Consider the following 18,804-nt stretch of genomic DNA (forward strand, 5'->3'; position numbering starts at 1 on the left):
CCCATCCCTGGGTGCTGGGGCAAGTGGGAAGCTGGGTATGGCTTCTCCCTTTGTCTGCCCCTGCCCCCTGATACAGGAAGAAGAAATAGAAAACCTAGAAACAGTGATCACATCCACTAATCTCTAACCCTGGATCCTTCCCATCCTGATCACTAGCTCCAAATGGGTCATGGACCTAAAATTGTACCCAGAAACCATCACACTGTTAGAGGAAACACAAGAAACACTCCACAAAATATGGGCATTGGTGAAGATTTCTTAGAAAAGTCACCAAAAGCAGTTAATGAAACCCAAAATAAAGTGGGAATACATCAAACTAAGAAGCTTCTGTACAGCCAATGATATGATCAACACAATGAAGAAGCAAGTAACAGAATGGTAGAAAATCTTTGCACACTATATAACCAATAGGGCACTACTATCCAGGATTTACAAAGAGCTTCAGAAATTCAAACAGCCCTGTGAAGAAACGGGTGAAGGAAATGAGCAGTCTTCAGATGGCTAATAGACATGAAAAATGCTCGGGTTCCCTACCTATTAGGAAAATGCAAATAAAAACAACACTGAGGTTCCACTTAACTCCAGTGAGTCTGGTCTATATTCAGAACTCTACTAACAACACCTGATGGCATGGATCTGGAGAAAAAGTTGCTCTACTCTCATGTTAGTGGAAGTGTAGACTAGTGTAGTCACTATGGAAATCAGTATGAAGAATGCTAAGACAACTGAAAATTGATCTGCCATGTAACCTTGCTATCCCACTCTGGGAATATATCCAAAGCAAGTGAAATCTGCATAAGACAAAGTGATCTGCAACCCTATATGTATAGCACCACAATCCACAGCAGTGAAGACATGAAACGACTTAGATGCCTGTTGAAAGAGGAATGGATAAAGAAACTGTTAGCCTTACTCCATGGAATTCTACAAAAGTGTTAAAAAGAATGAAGTTCTACCATTTACAATAAAATGGTCCCAATGGGAGACCATTATGTTCAGTGAAATAAATCAGTCCCAGAAGAACAAATATCATGTATTCTAAGACAAGCATTATGCAAAATACAAAACAAAAAATATATAGCTAAACATGTATATATGTATATTTTGTTCTCATAGATGAAATGTATAATTGAGACTAGCATATGTGGAAGATACATTACTGTATGCCTCTTTACTCCTAATAAGAGATGGACTCTGAATGAAAGTGTTAAATGTACCTTGACAATATGATATTAAACTTCTTACCATTACTTATACCTGCAATGCCATGATACGCTTAAATGGCAGAAAAATGGACTTGTGACTTGCTGAAGGACTAGAATATTGTAATGAAATGGAAGCAAACTGTGTGCTGGGGTGGGGAAAATGGGAAGGGAAGGATAGGAGTCGGAGGGTAGAATCCCTGCATAGAATACCTGCATAATCATATCATGGAATAATTTTTTAAAACTCTTTCTTTAAATCTGCCTTTTTCAATAAAAATAGATACATCTTATTTTAAAAAAATAATGTATATAGCACTGTTTTAAGAAGGCAAAATTTGCCATTAACTGCCTCACATTCAGCCACTATTGAACTGAGTAGTGGATGTTATTGCTTATACAACACTGTCATAAAGAAAGTTCTAATTTGTAATAAATCTGTTTCTCATAAAATGTCCTTTTTGCCTCTCAGTTATTTAGATGTCATGAGGGGCAGCTGGGGTATCCTTAGTTGCAAAGTAGATCTCAAAGAGGTACCACTGAGGGAACCTGTGGCTTATGTCCAGGCTGCATATAGTGATGGTTCCTCCTCTGTTTGGAAGCCCACACAAATGTCTGCCATGTCAGCATTTCAGGTCAATGCAGGAATGACTCAGTGTTCACAGTGATGTCCTTTGTCAGCATCTCAGTGCTGCTGCCAGCCTCTGTGTGAAACAGAAACTCCGTAATGTGCCGTCAGTGCTGGCTTTAGCCCGTGCTGTCTCACTTCCTGAGCCTACAACGAAGGCTACCCACATCATTGTGTGTGTTGGGACTTCTGTGCAGTTCTGAGAGGCAGCCTACACAAGGTGCTCATTGTCAATCTGAGCATATTTCATGAAGGTATTACTAAGGTATGTTGAGGAAGAGATATTTTCTTCTGGTTTGCAAAAACATTAGCTATGGGTTACCAGTCGTCTGCCTTAAGGATGCACTCAACACTAGCAACCAACTTGTTGAGTTCTGTACAGTACTAGCTGTGTGACCTTTGGCTAATTGCTTCATTCCAATTTAATCATCTGTAAAATAGGGATAAATGCACTGCTACATAGACTATTAGGAAGAAGAAATAAAAATGTGTGTGTATATATATATGGTTATATTTCTATCACATATATACACATACATTCATATGTGTGTGTGTGTCATGGATGTGTGTATAGTTATATATATTATCTCACAGACTGAGCATATAGCCAATGCAGTGAATGCTCACTACATGACAGCTCTGGCAGTCTGGCCCCTAAATACCTTTCCATGCAGATAGAACTCCCCCCAGCCACTTTCCATCAGGTTCTCCCAACACAGAATGACATTTAAACTCATTACGGCAGGAGTTGTTATGCTGCAGCTGCTTGTTTGTAGTGTGAATCATTGACTAGCATTAATTTAACAGCCTCTCACACAGTTAATCAAATGAGTCAGGTGATCATCTTGGCCCAGCCACACACACACAGTAGAACTCTGAATAAAATTTACAGCTGGGGAGTATAGAGACCGGATGCAGGGGAAAGGAGAACATTTCTAGCTCACTGTTCAGTTTTCCAAGCAGGGCATCATGCCTGAAAGTGTGTCTCTGGCACAGCATCAGTTATGATAAGACTGATGAGAAGCTGTGAGCAGGTCAAACTTTGGCGGACTGAAAATTACACCGACAGTGGAGTGGGGGGGGGGGGGTTAGAAGTCTTTATCAGAGAGCCACCTGGCGCTTTATCTGCCTTTCAGGACATGACTGATCACAGTACTGGCTTGGGGAGTTGGACTGGGAGTCTCAGTTGACAGTGATCCTATCATCCTCACAGGATAGCTTCATTAATGACTGGATTCACCTGTTTGTTTTCCACTATGTGGCACACCAATGTAACTTATGTCAGTTATCAGGCCTTCATGTCATCTGGGCCCCAAAGTTGTGTTATGGAACCAGCATTCATTGTCAAACCTGCACCAGATAAGTCTGGTTTATTTCTCCTTATTCTGCAAATGTGTGTGCAGATTTTCCCATGTTGTGCACTTAATTCATGACCTTCTGGCTATTGCAACATTTCCACTGAAATTCGTAAAGTGCATTTATTATGTCTGTCTTTTTTTATCTCCCTCGACCCCCTTTCTCCTCCTCTTTGTCATCCTTTGATGCCCCTTTCTCTCTCTCCTCAAATTTTTTTTTGCTTCTGAAAGAAGAAAAATGCATTTTCTGTTATTCTTGTACAAAACACTGTGAAATACAAGGAAAACAATGTTAACACTAACAATCTCGTGTTGCATGGGTGAGTCCATGTGTATTTTTAAAACAAGCAAAAATGGGATGGCACTCATTTAAGAAAATGTTAAAGATGTGCTTTCATAAATTGAGGATTTTCTGGCTGATATGTAAATCATAGTTACATGCCTTCACAAAGGGAGGGGAGGGAAGGCTGAGTGCAAGGGAATGAGGTGGAGTGTTTTGATTGGCAACTAGGGCAGTGTCCTCACTGAGTGGGAATACTAGGTGGTGGTGCTCCAATGTGACAAGCAGTGCAGAGAAGCTTGAAGGAGCTGAGGCTCACCTGCCTGTCACTCACACACTGATGGATAGCCAGACACTGACAGTTGAATCTGAACTTGAGTTATTCCAAGTCTGCTGTCATTGTCACTGCTCTTTCTCTAAGTCTTTTTCTTTGTGATCAAGGTGATCAATTCTCAGTTTTTGTAATGCTATGTCTCATACACTTTGGTTTTTAGAGTAAATATGCTAGTGAAGCACTAGCAACTAAACTGTAGTTTTAAATAATCAGCTAAATTCATTTAAATTTTTTTAAAAGTATATAGAAGACAGCAGAGATCCATAATCCCACAACTAGATAAACCTGGGATTTTTTTTTGAGACCATTAAGAGTATTTACAGAGAGCAAACTATTTACATCCTTCATCCCACCCTGAGTCTGAGTCTCCTCCAGCATTGTGAGTCTATGCAGTATGTACAGCAAAGTTACAGGAGGGCAACATTTAAACCCAAAAAGGTAATGAACTAAAACTATACAAATGAACTATAGAAAAAGTGTAGGGGAAAAATAGTACAGCAATGAATGAGGCAATATTCTGGACTTAAAAGGGACAACTGTAGTTTGAATATGATTTGGCTGCTGAACTCACACAGGAATTCCCATTTCCAGTGTTTAGGAAGTGGCTGTAGTGGGAGTTGATTCAGTGATTCTGAATGCACCCTCCAGAAGATGGTTCTTAGCAGTGGATTGGTTCTAGAAGCCTGAGCCTAAATCCGTCTTTTCTCTTTATAAACTTACGGTAATGACAAGCTGATTAATGCAGGGATTTTGAGTCTAGTGGTCAGAAAATCATAAACAAGACATGTACATGGAATCATAGTTGACATGCACTCAGCCAGCAGCTGGACAGCCACAAAAACATGATACAAACATCCCAGTTACCTATGGAATCCAAGCCATTGCTCTTTCCTTCACCCTGCCCAGTTAAACACATGATCTGAAACAAGTAGCTAAGATCTCTACCCAGCTAAGGCATCCATAAAATGGGCATAATTCTATGTGATGAGTTTTGAAAATTAAATCCCAAAATAGGATTTTAAAACCTGGTAACTTCTAAGATGGGCCAATAGAAGTTTCATTGTCATCACTATTGATGTGCAAAGGTGTGCCATGAAGAATCATTTTTAGAAAGCTCAGGAGGACAAGGTCACCAACTGCTTGCCCAAATTCAGAAGAGGTCACATAAATATGACTTCCTTGTAAATCTGAAAAACTATTTACAATAGAGCTGCCTCCTCAAATGGCAGCCATTCTTCTGTGCTAAGCAGCTATCATCCCTTGGCATGTGTACCCCAGTTTGTAACAGTCCCCCCTCCCATTCGTAGCCCTAGCACTGACACGTAATGTTGGTATACCCTTCTGAGATTAGGAAATTGTTTCAAAACTTATGTTCTTTCAACAGTAGTCAAGTACAGCTACTCCAAGAAGGCCACAAGACTTTTCTTATATCCACAAGACCAGCAAAATATCCAAACTGAGAGGGTCATGAAAGTGAGTTTATTGAAGCTCCTTGTTTTACAGTTTCAAAGAAGTTAAAATAAATTGTCTAGCATTAGAATGCTTAAGCAATAGGACCTGTCACTTTTGTTATTAGGGTAATAATTCCAGGTTCCTAGAAGTTTTAGTCTTTAAGGCATTCAGCCCATATGTACCTATAATCATGGATTAGACTCTTGGGGTTTTGGAGTCCCGTTGTTCTCATCTGTTTAACAGAAAATAAAATTGCCCCCCCCCACCCTTCATATCTTAAAAAAAAAAAAATCACCTGCAGTTGTCATAATGACCCACTTACTGGGTTGCTAGGACTACCCAAATTATCACAACTGCTTGGTTCTTGGTTCTGAACCAAGCTGAGGAGGTTTTTAAAGTATTCATAACTAGAGTCTGAAAAGATCCTGGTGAATCCAATTATTGCTCCACGTTCATTGGGATTTACGTTTTTCTCAAGCTGACTCCTCACATAAATTAAGTTCCTACTATCATCCAACCAAAACATTTGGAGAAATCCAGAAGAACTTTTCTTGTATGATTTACTTTGTCTGAATTCCAGGAAATAAATCAAAGGAAAAAAAATGATGAATAATTTGCACATGTGTTTTCCCTAAAGAAAATGGAAATGATCAGGACCATACAAAGCTGCACCCATTCTTCTGAGAGGTCATTTAAGGTTGGAAGCAGCCCCATTTTGTTGAGCTGTTGACAATGGTCACCACTGTGAGTGCTTCACAAGATACTGCAGCTTGGCAAGTGTGGCGAGAGTGGAAGCCCCACCCCATGTTTCATTTGCTCTGGGACAGGATCTCTGAGTGGAGAAAAGAATTAGGGAAACTCGTGGTTGGCAGTTCTGTGTGGGACCTTGTGTTAAACACGTACAGGAATTTTTTGTTCAGTGTGCAAGAAGTGTTTTGCTACAGCTAGCTCGCACTCTGTTTGGCAATTATCTGGATGATGGTGTTCATGCAGTGTTGAATTAGACCTGTCGGAGCAAGACGTCAAGAGTTTAGAATAATGTTAGGTCAGGACATCAGGTGTCATAGCTTATTCATTCAGCTATTCATTCATTCATTCCACAAATAGTGCTTTTCCTTTCCTGTAGGGAAAGAAGCAAGCAATATCCCTACCATTGTGATGCTTGTCATCTACAGGAGGAAGGTTAACACTAAATGCTTTTTTAAAACAGGCAAGATGCTACATAACTGTTCTGTGAGGACGATGAAGGAACTAGAGTGGAGATCTCTGTTGAAGAAGGTCTGGCTGGGACATCACCAGATGCACTAATCACACTGGGAACTTACAAGGCAGAGGGAACCATGAATTGCAAAGATCTTAAAAACTGCCCAAAGCTTGGCAGATTGGGCAACAGAAACGAGGTCTTGACCAAGTGACAGTGGTGCGGCATGACCTTGGACAGTTTAGTGGAATTAAGAAGCCCATTTTCTGTTTTAGAGGTGAGAGTACAGAACTTGATGATGGATTGAATCAGGAATGAGGAAAAGAGCAAAATAAGGGATATGAATCCTAAATTTCTGTCCTGAGCAACTAGGTGGATAATGGTGTCATTTTCTGAGACTTACTAGTGAAATAACTTCCAGGGCTGACTCATCTGGAACACTGAAGGCTAGCCTGTGTTAATTCATTTTTTTAATCTCTGACATTAGCTCAGTGAGTTGGACTTCCAATATCTCCTCCAAATTTGGTATTAAATTTTCATCTGGGCCAGATTACTTATATAAAAATATTCTGTAGTTCAGAATTAATTAATATTATCAGGTCTTGATATTTTTTATAGGTGGTGCTGTGAGGAACAATATTTTTCTCCCAAAACCAGTAGCCAAAGATGAGTGTTGTGAGCTAAGCTGCCCCTAAGCTGCCAGCATCCCACTCCACTTGCGTTCCACTTCCTGCTCCTGTGCCTGGGAGCAGCACGTGATGCTCAATGACCTTGAGGCCTGCTGCCCACATGGAAGGTGTACCTGGAGGTCCTGCTCTTGTCTTCAACCTGCAGACATTAAGGGGAGTGGACCAGTGGATGACAGACTCTCCTTTTTCCTCTCCCTTCTCCCTGTCTTTGAAGGAGGTGAAAATAGATAACTTTTTTTTAAAAAAATCTAGTAGCCAGAATCATGGAGTTATTTTTCTCAAGTACACAAAAGACAGGGTGGCTCTGTGCATTTTTCTAGAGGCCATAATATTTTTCTGCAGTTTCTCAGTAATAAAACAGTTTGTTCTGTGTCTCTTAAGATCCCACACAAAGATTGCAAAGCCAGACAGTGAGGCGCTGGTGGAGAGGCACCAGGCTTGCTTCAGGAGCTCACGAGCCTTCCAACAGGTGCTGCCATTGCTCCGCGCAAGTTACTGTGCCAATTCACAGGCCCGACCAGGGAACAGACAAATTTTCTCTGTAAAAATGGAAATGGAAACACCGCAGTGATCTAGAATACTCTGTGTGCCTATAACTCTAATGCTCTTTTTGGGCACATCCTTTTTGTCCTGATCTGCAATTCTGTTTCTGACATGGGCAGCACACACGGGCAGCCTGTGTGTCAGCCAACATTCCTGCAGTCTGCAGTATCAGGTCGATCATTTTTCTCTCTTATTTTTTTTTAATATGAAGACATTTCTTTTTAAAAAGATTTATTCATTTTTACTTGAAAGGCAGATTTTACAGACAGACAATGAGCAACAGAGAGAGAGAGGTCTTCCGTCCACCGGTTCATTCCCCAAATGGCCACAATAGTTGGAGTTGAGCTGATTTGAAGCTGGGAGCCAGGTGCTTCCTCTGCGTCTCTCCCAAGGACTCCAGCCATCCTCCACTGCTTCCCCATGCCAGAAGCAGGGAACTGGTCAAAGTGAAGCAGCCAGGACTAGAGCCAGCACCTATCATATGATCTTCATCTCACAGAAATGGTGAGACTGTGTTCTTCACAAAGGCAGATTATATATCTTAGTGATATCCAAAGGGATATAAATAAAGCAACAGCTACACAAAATCTCTCAGCTGTACATCCCTTCCTGGACTGCAGTTACAAGCCCCTGAGTAAATTAGGAGTTTATTTGTTCTTCCAACAAAATCAAAGTCTAACCGCAACTCCCAGGAAAGACACTTTCCCACAAAACAAGAGTGAGTGGTGCCAGGCTGCCTCAACAGCAGGTGCCCGATGTGCTCTGTGCCTTGGGCACTGCATCTCTCTACTCTCCCATCATCTGTGGCTCCTGAAGGCCTGACCCCTTATAACTGCAAATGCTGCCACAGGTCTGGAACACACAGAGGTCCACATTGAGCCAAAGAAATGAATCATTTTCTGCTTTGTGTCTTTGAAGGAGAATGACTTTCCCAGAAGCCCCCAGCATACGTCCCCCTGGGTTCTTGTCTGTTGGGTGCCCAGTATTCCCCATCTGGATTATAAGGCATTTCATTATCCTAAACCTCATCCTTTTGCCTTTCTCTCCCTCATTCTCAATGATCTGTCTATTCTGGGTGTGTGTGTGTGTGTGTGTGTGTGTGTGTGTGTGTGTGTGTGTGTGTGTGTGTGTGTGTGTTCTCATGTTTACTGTGCTAATTCTGATCCTCATTGATTCCACCTGTTCTAACTGGTTCTGCTTTATCTGAATTCTACATCCACTAGAATGTTCTTTTTTAAACAAATCTAATTATGTTGCCATTCTGCTGGAAATCCTTTAGTGAGTCTTAATCACACATGTGATTGAATTCCAATTTTTTTTTTTTTAGCTACAAGAATTAGTCCTTCTCCTATTTTAAAAAGCAAGTCTTACACAACAGTTCAGTGCAATCAGCAGATTAATATATTGCTTCTCTGGTGAGAGGGAGTGGGGAAGGAACACCTAATTCAGCCAGGCAAAGCTCTTTCTTCCTTCACAAGAGGCCCCAAAGCTTTCTCCTGGATTCCTTGCTGCAGGAGGCAAATGGCAATGCCAACAAGGCAGTGGGAATGGGTGTCAGGATTGTCGGCCAGGTTCACAGCACAGGCTTGGCTGGTGTGGAGGCTGAGGGCAGGGACCTGCTCACCCAGCGAGCACTGAGAAGAGGACTCTGCAGAGATGGCCCCAAGTGCTACATTGGTGTAGTGCCTGCAAAGCATGTAATATCCAGTAAAGCAAACCGGCATTTACCTTTCAGACTCTTATAGAGCAGGTTATGTTCTGTGTCTAGTGAGTTGACCCAACCCATGCTTAAGGACAAAGTAAGGAAACCAAATGTAGCCAGTAGTGATAAGAATAAGAATTTCTGATTATACAAATTATGTATGTATAAGAATGATTTTCATTCTTATAGTTGCTTTCTCAAAAATAGTAAATGAGAAAGTGGTAGTACTTGAAATTAGCATCCCTCTCTCTACAATAATTTTTGTATTAGAAATCCTGAGTTAGCCAACATTACATGCATTTTCATTTCTGAATGAGGCAGTTTTGGTTTCAAGAATGGAATATCAGCAGAATTGCAACAAATGAGTATGCTTATTAATCTAATTATTCTCTCGTCTTGATAACCAAGCTGTTTTTCTTGTGTGTCTATTCATTCTGCACTTCTATGAAGACTAGAGAGCTATTTATATGCAGTTTACGTTCTTGTTCTGGAATATGACCTTTCTAATGAGGAGGGAAATGTTAATGAAGACTAATTAATGAATAATTTTGGCAAGTGGAGATGCTGTCGGTTTGGGGCAGGATATGAATAGGTTGTACATAGCAGCAGGTGTCTGCGTGTTGACAGTGATGCCGTCAGGAGGGGGCAGGGTGGGAGGAGAGCATCCATTCTCCTTTCCAAATGGGGCTGAAGAAAGACTGTCCTGCGCTGTGTGGATCTCAGACCAGCAGCTCTCCAGTTTCATCTTCCTTCCTATTCTGACAGCCCCATCCTACTTCCTGTCTACGTAGACCTTATTTCTGTCATCGCCATGAGGGTTTCTGCTTCTGCCTTTACAGTCTGCCCCAAGTATACCCTGGGACTGGTCTAGTTTTCACTACAGGTCTTTGCAGCCTTTCTTGACATCAGCAGCCCCCTCCTGGCTCCAAGGATCTGCTGTGGGATCATCTTTGCCTAGTTCTCCCATACCCCCAACCTGAGAACCCACCCCATCCCCAACCTCTCCACTTTCAGTGGGGTCTTCATGAAAACAACATCAAAGAGAAGTCAAAGTGCATATCCATCATCAGGAGCCTCAAACTGATTTTGATTCTCTGCTAATCCCATATGAGTTTAAATTAAGCACAGCAGAGACAAAGTGATTTAGGAGAATGATAATGTTATCCTAACCTTTTCATTCTCATGATAACATGGTTAACAAAATTGACTGTCAAATTTGACCGGTGTTGTTAAGTGAATAGACATTGTACTCAAGGTGGGTAGAGGCAAATTCTGGCAGGAGAGGCAGTTTTAGTGAGAAAACCCAGTTACCATGAGAAGCAACTGAATCTTACTGCATTCCTCACCTCCCTCATTGCCTCTTCTGTTTTTCAGGCACAACATGTTTGATTGCTCTCCTGTCAGATAAAGATCTCACGGTGGCCAACGTGGGAGACTCCCGTGGTGTGCTGTGTGACAAAGATGGCAATGCCATTCCTTTGTCTCATGACCACAAGCCTTACCAACTGAAGGAAAGGAAGAGGATAAAGCGAGCTGGTGAGATTTTGGGGCCTCTAAGAAACCTGCCCCTTTGATGAGCTAGGTGCTTGCTTGGAGAACTTCTGCGGGATCAGACTGACTGCTTACCCAGCAAGTGGTCCATCAGAGCGGAGGCTGCGACTGGCAGTTTAGGCTTCATGTCTTCTAACAGATTCATAACCACTGAGTGTCCCCTACTTCATGATCAAAGACTTTAAAAAGGACCCCTCAAATCCCTCCTCCAGCTTAGCCCTCTGCTTCCCACCTCATTTTCATTCTCATACTCATACCTAGATTCCTGCTCACTGCTCACCAACCTGATTTCTAACAGCTTTAGGCTTTTCCATGTGCTGTTCCTACTGTCCAGTACATGATAGTTACTTGAAGATTAGGTTCAAGAGTTCCCTTTAGGAACCTTCTTATCACATGGTGGCACAACCTATTGTAAATAGATTGTCTCTTTTATCTTTCCCTCCATCCTATGTGGGCCTCTTAGGCCATCTCACAGTTTATGGACATACTGGTCTTTGTTAGGTGGCGAGTCTTCTTAACTATGAACCCCTTGAGGGAAAGAACTCATTCTTGATCATCTCCATATCCCCAACACTAGCTCAGTGCCTAGTCCAAGCCAATTTACTCACATTTTGATTCCAAATGTCTCATCCCCCAAATAAGCCTCCTGTGAAACTTACATTCTGAAACTGGCAAGGAGGTAGGGAATAGAGTATCTAGACATTAACAAGAGAAGAATTGAAAAATAAATTATATAGTGTATTACAATGTGATAACTGCTATGGAGAGACATTAAGTGGGTAAGAAAATGAGGAGAGTAAAGAAAGGAGTTGCAAGTACTTGTACATTGTTAAGTATGTCCTTTTGAATCTCACCAACCAGCTTGCTGCCATCATTATTAAGGTCAATGAGACCCGGGTGCCCCTCATGTCGAGGAAGTTATTCTAAATGGCATTAGACTGGCAGCATGGATGTTTAAGCAATGGAGTGGAGTCTTAGGTTTGGGACTGATGGTCATGGCCATGATTGCAGTACTGTTTCCTCTTCTCTGCCTCCTATGCAGGCAACAAGCCTGGGACCGGGTCATTATTTGACAAGCCATGATGGCCTTGGCTGTGGGAAACCCTAGTGCTCAAGTCTGGTTGAGCATGATGCGTAATGGGCAGCCAGAAACCGGTAAGATCTGGCAGAGCTGATGACCAGCCTAAGACAGGGATCTCATGAGCCCTGGGTGGGGCTCCCCATGACGGGTAAGACGTCAAGTGACTGCTGGACAACCTAAGACAGGCTTCCATTAAAAAAAAGGGGGGGGGGACATGCACGGCCTGGTTTCCCAAGGGTTAACTCCACAGCTTAGTTTGTTTCTCAAGGGGTAACAGGATGTGCAGTCTTGTTGGCCTGATACATTCAGCCACTGGCTTGACTGCAAGTTCTTGCTTCCCTGCTTCCCATTTGTCAGGATGCCCCTGGGGGATCTTAGGAGTTGCTTGAGCATTGGAAAAATACTGGAAGGAACTAGGCAGACTATAAAAAGGCAGGCCAAGTTCAAATAAACGGCATTCCTTTGCACAAAAAAAAAAAAAAGGAGTTGCAGTTTACGTTGGGTATGCCAGTAGGCATCACATCAAAACACCTTGTAGCAGGATTATCAATTATTATACTTTCATAATTAGATTCACTCCCCTGGCTGACAACTGTGGCTTGTAGGCTCTGCGCGCTATGCCAGGCAGCAGGCCAGCTGCCGGCAGGGGGCCAGTGGGATGCCCCAGTACACTGGTCTCCAACCAGGATTGCCCCTGCTGTCAGCGTAATCTGCACACTGACTCCCGGTGTCTACAGGTCAGCTTTGGCTCACTGAATAAATGAAGCAAATCTCATCAACATTTGAGCTTTCACAAGAGGAAGCTATACTGTCAAGTCCAAAAGTGGTCACTTGCTTTACAACTCCCTGCTGCAGAGACTGCTTGAGATACAGAATAATTCTGAGCAGCAGCTTTGGTCAGGTTTTCTGCTGACGGGATGAAGCAAACAATAGTTTAGGAGCATCTGTCTTTGATGAGCTCCAGACAGCAGGAGCAAAATATTCTGATCTCCTTACTTACAAGGACAGTAAGTGCTCATCAAGAGTCTGCTGTGATCCTGGCCTTCAGGTACACTCACCTACTCCTTCATGATAGCAAGGTCCCTGACAGACCTAGAACTGCCACTGCAGCATCCAGTGCTCTTACAAGATGTCCCTGCTGTGTCATCCTCCACCTTCTTCCATGCCAGACCTCCCACCTGTACCCCTGCACCATGATTCTTCACTGAAGCAAATTTGGACACCATCTCCAAAGGAGCCTCTCAAACCTGTCATTCTTTTACATAATTTTTGGTCAAGGATCTATTTCACAACAGAGTTCAAGGAACAGGGATCAGCTTTGCCTTCTTTATGTGTGTCATTCTCTGAGCCCAGGCTTCCTTTTATGACATCTTCCTCCCTCCTGCTTAGCATAGGAATAAGCTCAAACCACTCCGGACCAAGTATTATGCATGGCAGTCTTTCTGTGTCTGCTCCAGTGTTTGCCGTAACATCAGCTGTCAGTCAGTGTTTGTACACTGAGTGCCAGGAGCTTAGCCTCGTGCTTCACAGACACTTGCTGTTGTCTTTTGAGTCTGTTAAGAGTGTTAGCATTTAACAAGGGTTTGGAATTAGAACCCCAAAGAAACTTACATGCCCAAGGGCACACGGCTAATAAGTGAGGAAACCAGAATTAAAACCAAACTGACCCCAAAGCCCATGCTTTTGTCCACTATTACTATACTTGCTGGAACAGTCCCTACATTCGGGCCCATAGAAATTCTATGTGCCATCTGGGCTCCAGCTTTAATGCCCTGTCCTCCCAGATCATCAGGACCAGAAATCACTCCTCCAGCCACCATGTCTTCAGGATTTAGCAAATCCTTGTCTCCCCTGAAAGAACACTGCACTCTGCTTATACCATTCAGTGCAGTGATTTCTCTCTCCCACCAAATGATCTACTTCTTTTTAAAAAAAATCTGCACTTTATTTTTTATCGGAAAGTCAGATGTACAAAGAGGAGGAGAGACAGAGAGGAAGATCTTCCATCCAATGATTCACTCCCTAAGACAGCCACAATGGTCAGAGATGCTCTGATATGAAGCCAGGAGCCTCTTCATGGTCTCCCTTGCGGGTGCATTGTCCCAAGGCTTTGGGCCATCCTCCTCTGCTTTCCCAGGCCACAAGCAGGGATTTGGATAGGAAGAAGAACTGTGAGGATTAGATCCAGCGCCCATATGGGATTCCGGTGCTTACAAGGCAACGACTTTAGCCAATAGGCTATCACACTGGGCCCAAATGATCTACTGCTTTGGGGAAAGATATCTGGAATTTGTATAACTTCATATCCTATGCATTGCTTTGCACAGAACAAGTATTTAATATCGGATGGACATTAGAATGAATTGAGTTCTGGCTCCTTTAAAAAATAGGTAATATTATTGAGTGCACATTATGCCCAGGATCTGTGCTACATGATCTATACAAAATGGTCCTTTATTTCTTATAACAAGCCAATGGAATAAAGATTGTCTCCATTTTGCAGCCAAAGGGATAGAGTTAAGGGCTTCTCATCCAAAGACACACCTAGGCAGAAGTGAGAGTCGGGAATCCCATCCAAGCAGTCTGACCTGCGTCTGATGATACTAGGATGTGCCTTTCCTTAAGCCTACCATGGGAGGCTACTCTCAGATCTGTTGATGCACACCCAAGGGTGGCCTATATTCCAGTCTCTGGTGCCCACTCAACTGCCTTTCAGCATTTCTTCGAGGTTCCCCACCCTAGTGCTCTCTGCTGTCACTGAGCTGCCGTGGTGCCCCCTCCCCATTCCTGACTAATGCGGTATTCAAGGAGCGGTAACATGAGGCTCTATGGGCAGAGTCAATCTGCAAGCCATGCCTCAGGATCCTGCTTGATCATGCATGTGATGGGTCGGGGCGTGCCTGTGGTCTGGCTCTCGTGCCGCAGGTCAGCCGGCTGCACGGGCACCTAGACTGTGCCAGGCAGGGGAAAGAACGCAGCTGAGTAAGCTAAGCCAGCTAATGGCTCCTTCTGTCTTTCCAGGTGGTTTCATCAGTTTTAACGGCTCCTGGAGGGTCCAAGGGATTCTGGCCATGTCTCGATCCCTAGGAGATTATCCACTGAAAAATCTCAACGTGGTCATCCCAGACCCAGACATCCTGACCTTTGACCTGGACAAGCTCCAACCTGAGTTCATGATCTTGGCATCAGATGGCCTCTGGGATGCTTTCAGCAACGAAGAAGCAGTTCGATTCATCAAGGAGCGCTTGGATGAACCTCATTTTGGGGCAAAGAGCATAGTTTTACAGTCATTTTACAGGGGCTGTCCTGACAATATAACAGTCATGGTGGTAAAGTTCAGGAATAGCAACAAAATAGAAGAGTAGTGAGCCCTTCAGGGGTCTCAGCTGCCTTTCACTAAAGGACTACCAACACACCGGTCTCTTTTACTGTAGTGAAGGTGTGGGAGTTGTAATTAGGAATCCCTCCTCCCTGATTTTTGTTCTCCATTCAGTGGTGAACAGAGGGTCCTCTTGGCTGAGGAGTTGAGAGGCTGGAGATGGCTTTTCCAGGTTTTCCCAACTCTTTCATCCAATGTCCAAAATACATAAATAGATAGTTGTAGATTCACGTGTGTGAGCTGAGCGGCATCTCAGTTCTCCCTCTGAAGACCCTGTCGGGTCCTGCAGGCATCAGCCTTGTGTCTCTCTTTGGAACAGGGGCAAGGCAGGCCTCCCAGGATGCAGGAAGCAAGCTGCTACATCCCCTGTGCATTGGGGCTGACGTGGCTGTGCCCTCTGCTGAGAGGCAGAGCTGCCTTGAGCGTAGGTTTCCTGCTCAGTGGCAGCCCAATGCTGGTTTTGGAATGGTCTGTTTTTCAGTGCCTGATGTCGGAGACTGAAAGGAGGCTAGGAGATCAGGGACAGGCACCTGCACAGAGGAGAGCATCCCTTTTCCCTGGTCCTCTTTGTTCGTTCAATAGACTTCATATACCACCTGACCTGCCTGTGTGCTTTATCCTGATTGTGCATGACCTTAACCTTATCGTATGTAATAGGCAGCTCTTAATAACACCACCAAACACCCACGGGTTTTCATCTTTTGTTACCAAGAAACCACAACAGGGAACATTTTAAAAAGCCAATCACAATACCCATCTAAATGGGTAGACAGAGGAAAACAATGCCACAGCTCCCCTTGGGAAGTCAGCTCCTCACAGTGGCGGAAGGCAGGGGCTGGGCAGTACCACCCAGATCTGAGCTCCAGCTGCCGGTCTGGGGGAGTTCCCCGTCCTCCTGTCTTAGTAGCTCTCTCCAAGTACCTTTCCAGCAGCCTTCTGAGAAGCAGCAGCCTCGAGTGCACATGCATTTCCCAAAGCCACACACATTTCCCAGCCACCACAATGTGGAATCTGTTGATAAACTAGTGAGACACACTGCCCCTCCACAAGGGAGAAGCCACAACCTTTTCACATTTGATTGCAAATCTCCATCTCCACTGGGTAACTTTCCTCAGACACACAACTTACACCACACAGCCAGCTTGGGAGGAGGCAAGGGCCCACAGGACCTGTGTGCAGTGACAACAAAGCTGCTGCTCTGCTTCCCTGACACCAAAGCCACATTTTCCCAACCTTGGCATTTTATAAATTTATAGAAAACACTGGGTCATCATCTTTGCCTGGCCAGGGTGGCCCAATAGTCAAGTGAGACTTCTGTAGCATTCCTGCCTGTCTTGTGCTCACCTGATTTTGTTCCTTCTGTGTGAACACTTGTCACAGCTTCTTGCAGATCCCCTTCCCTGGCCACCTCCTGCCAGCTGTGCTCCACCTCTGCCTTCCATCAGTCATGGACTTTTCCGAATCAGTTGCCAGGAGGAGAACTGGGAACTCGGGAGATTGTCTTGTGGCTGCCGAGGAGTGCCATCTGTCTTACCTTGCTTTGATTACAGTGAGAATTAGTGGTTTCCCAAAAGATTTAGTTCCTTTTGTATGCTGTACTTTCCAACAGCAAAATGAGAATCTTGGTAGTTTTTTAGCCCACAGGATGTTCTAGTAAAAAGTATTTGCCACTCTTTTAGCATCTGCCTATTGCAAATCTGAACACAGGAAGGCTGGGGAGGGGGCTCTGGGAAAGCAGTCCTGGTGTGAGTTGCTTTGCGATGCAGGACATTCTGACACGGAGAGTGGCTGCACTGCCACCCCCACCACCCTGCCATCTAACAGAAGTCCCAGCCACACCACATCCAGCTTGTTTTTTTATTGTTAACATTAAAAAAATGCTTCATACAGTTTTTAAATCCAACAATCATTTGTATTGTCTAAAGTGAAAATAGTTAGGTTTTTGGTGAAGATGAGAAAGAAAAATTACTAAATTAGAAAATTAAGTGTTTTACTTATCCTAAAAAAAAGTCTTACTGAATGGTGCTGAGTGCACAAGTGACCCAACGTTTCTCTAATTGAGGTTCACAAAGCATCTTGTGAGTTTGTGCTTGCCTAACTCATTCATTTACAATTTTAATAAAACAGAAGTTAGAATTCCTGCTCCCTTTCCACCTCCCCCACCCCGAAATGGCTCATAGATTTTTTAAAAGAACCTATAGGCAAAAATCATAGTATTTGATGAGTAGTTAAGTCTAAAATCATAAGACTTTGTTCCCTTCTCCCACATCCTCTGGGAACTCTGTCATCTTGACTCTGTTCAGTCTTGGGAATCTACGGCCTCTCTCCTGGGCTGCCGAGGGATACACCGGCTGCTGCCCTTCTCCCAAGGCCCACGGAGGTGACTCTTGCTGCTAGGGAAGTTGGCAGAATGTCTGCATGTGAAGCTTCTGTGCACAGCACTGCCAAAGCTTTGGAATGTGACCTGAGGCCGCATGGACTCTTGCTAGCCCAAGTTCAATTGCCAACAGTCCCCATCGTGCCAAATTTTGGAATGGTTTTACAATCCTGTAGAAATTAAGCTGGGCATGATCACGTGCTTATGAGCCCCCAGCAAGCTGCCCAGCCAGGTCCACTTTAACGCACTGCTCTGCCATGGCTCCACTGGCAATTTGTACTCTACAGGTGGATTGGGCATGGTGGGGGGTGGGGGGTGGGGAAGGGGAGGTGAGAGAGAGCAAGGAAGATGTTTTTAAAATGCATTGTATTTGAAAATCTTTAATCTTAGGAATAAATGATGCTTAGATAGAAAATTCCAAAGCTAGTTCTGAGATGTGAGTTTATTTTGTGTGACCACCTTGCCCAAGAGAACTAACTCTGAGCCACTGTTCTAATGCAGCGTGACTACACACCTACCACATCCATGCTGGAAACCTGTGCTGCACTGTTTATTGCTGATGATTGAATGGGCTGACCTCCTGATTTTGTACATGGGATCGGAATAGGATACAGAGAATGTTACAGTGAAAGAATATATGCAAGCTGGGTAGTATAAAAAAAGGATTTTTTTGTACAAATATAGTAATTCCAACCTTTTGTGCAGGTCGCAAGCAGGATATGTGAGTCATGATGTTATGACTTCAATCCAACCTGAAGGGATTCCAAGAAACTGATCACACTATTGGATTAGATAACAAGGTGTCTAGAACTACATGAGAGACTCAGAAAAGGAGTCATCATTTCTTTTTCCAGATGTACCTTCATCTTCCCCTGACTTGTTGCCAGATCTAAATTTAGAAAGGGAAACATTTTACTGTATTTGAAAGTTTTGTATAGGAATACATACTTTGTTATACAACTTTATTTTCCAATAATTTCAGACATTTCTCTCCTCCTTTTATAATCTTCCCTTAATGTCTAAAATTGCC

General features: G+C 43.5%; 1 protein-coding gene across 1 annotated transcript in view; it reads left to right on the top strand.

Moving 5' to 3' along the window:
* Positions 1-17,074, top strand: part of PPM1L (protein phosphatase, Mg2+/Mn2+ dependent 1L) — a 277,823-nt gene extending 260,749 nt beyond the window's left edge. Inside the window, exons 3-4 of the mRNA XM_040974890.1 lie at positions 10,761-10,922; positions 15,040-17,074. Of these exons, the coding sequence (XP_040830824.1) occupies positions 10,761-10,922; positions 15,040-15,383 (506 nt within the window). The 3' untranslated portion in view covers positions 15,384-17,074. The remainder of the gene's footprint in view (positions 1-10,760; positions 10,923-15,039) is intronic.
* The last annotated feature ends 1,730 nt before the right edge of the window (positions 17,075-18,804 follow it).

Source organism: Ochotona curzoniae, unplaced genomic scaffold (assembly GCF_017591425.1).
Source record: "Ochotona curzoniae isolate NIBS_2020 unplaced genomic scaffold, NIBS_Ocur_1.0 contig_2599, whole genome shotgun sequence".
NCBI classification, from domain to species: Eukaryota; Metazoa; Chordata; class Mammalia; order Lagomorpha; family Ochotonidae; genus Ochotona; species Ochotona curzoniae.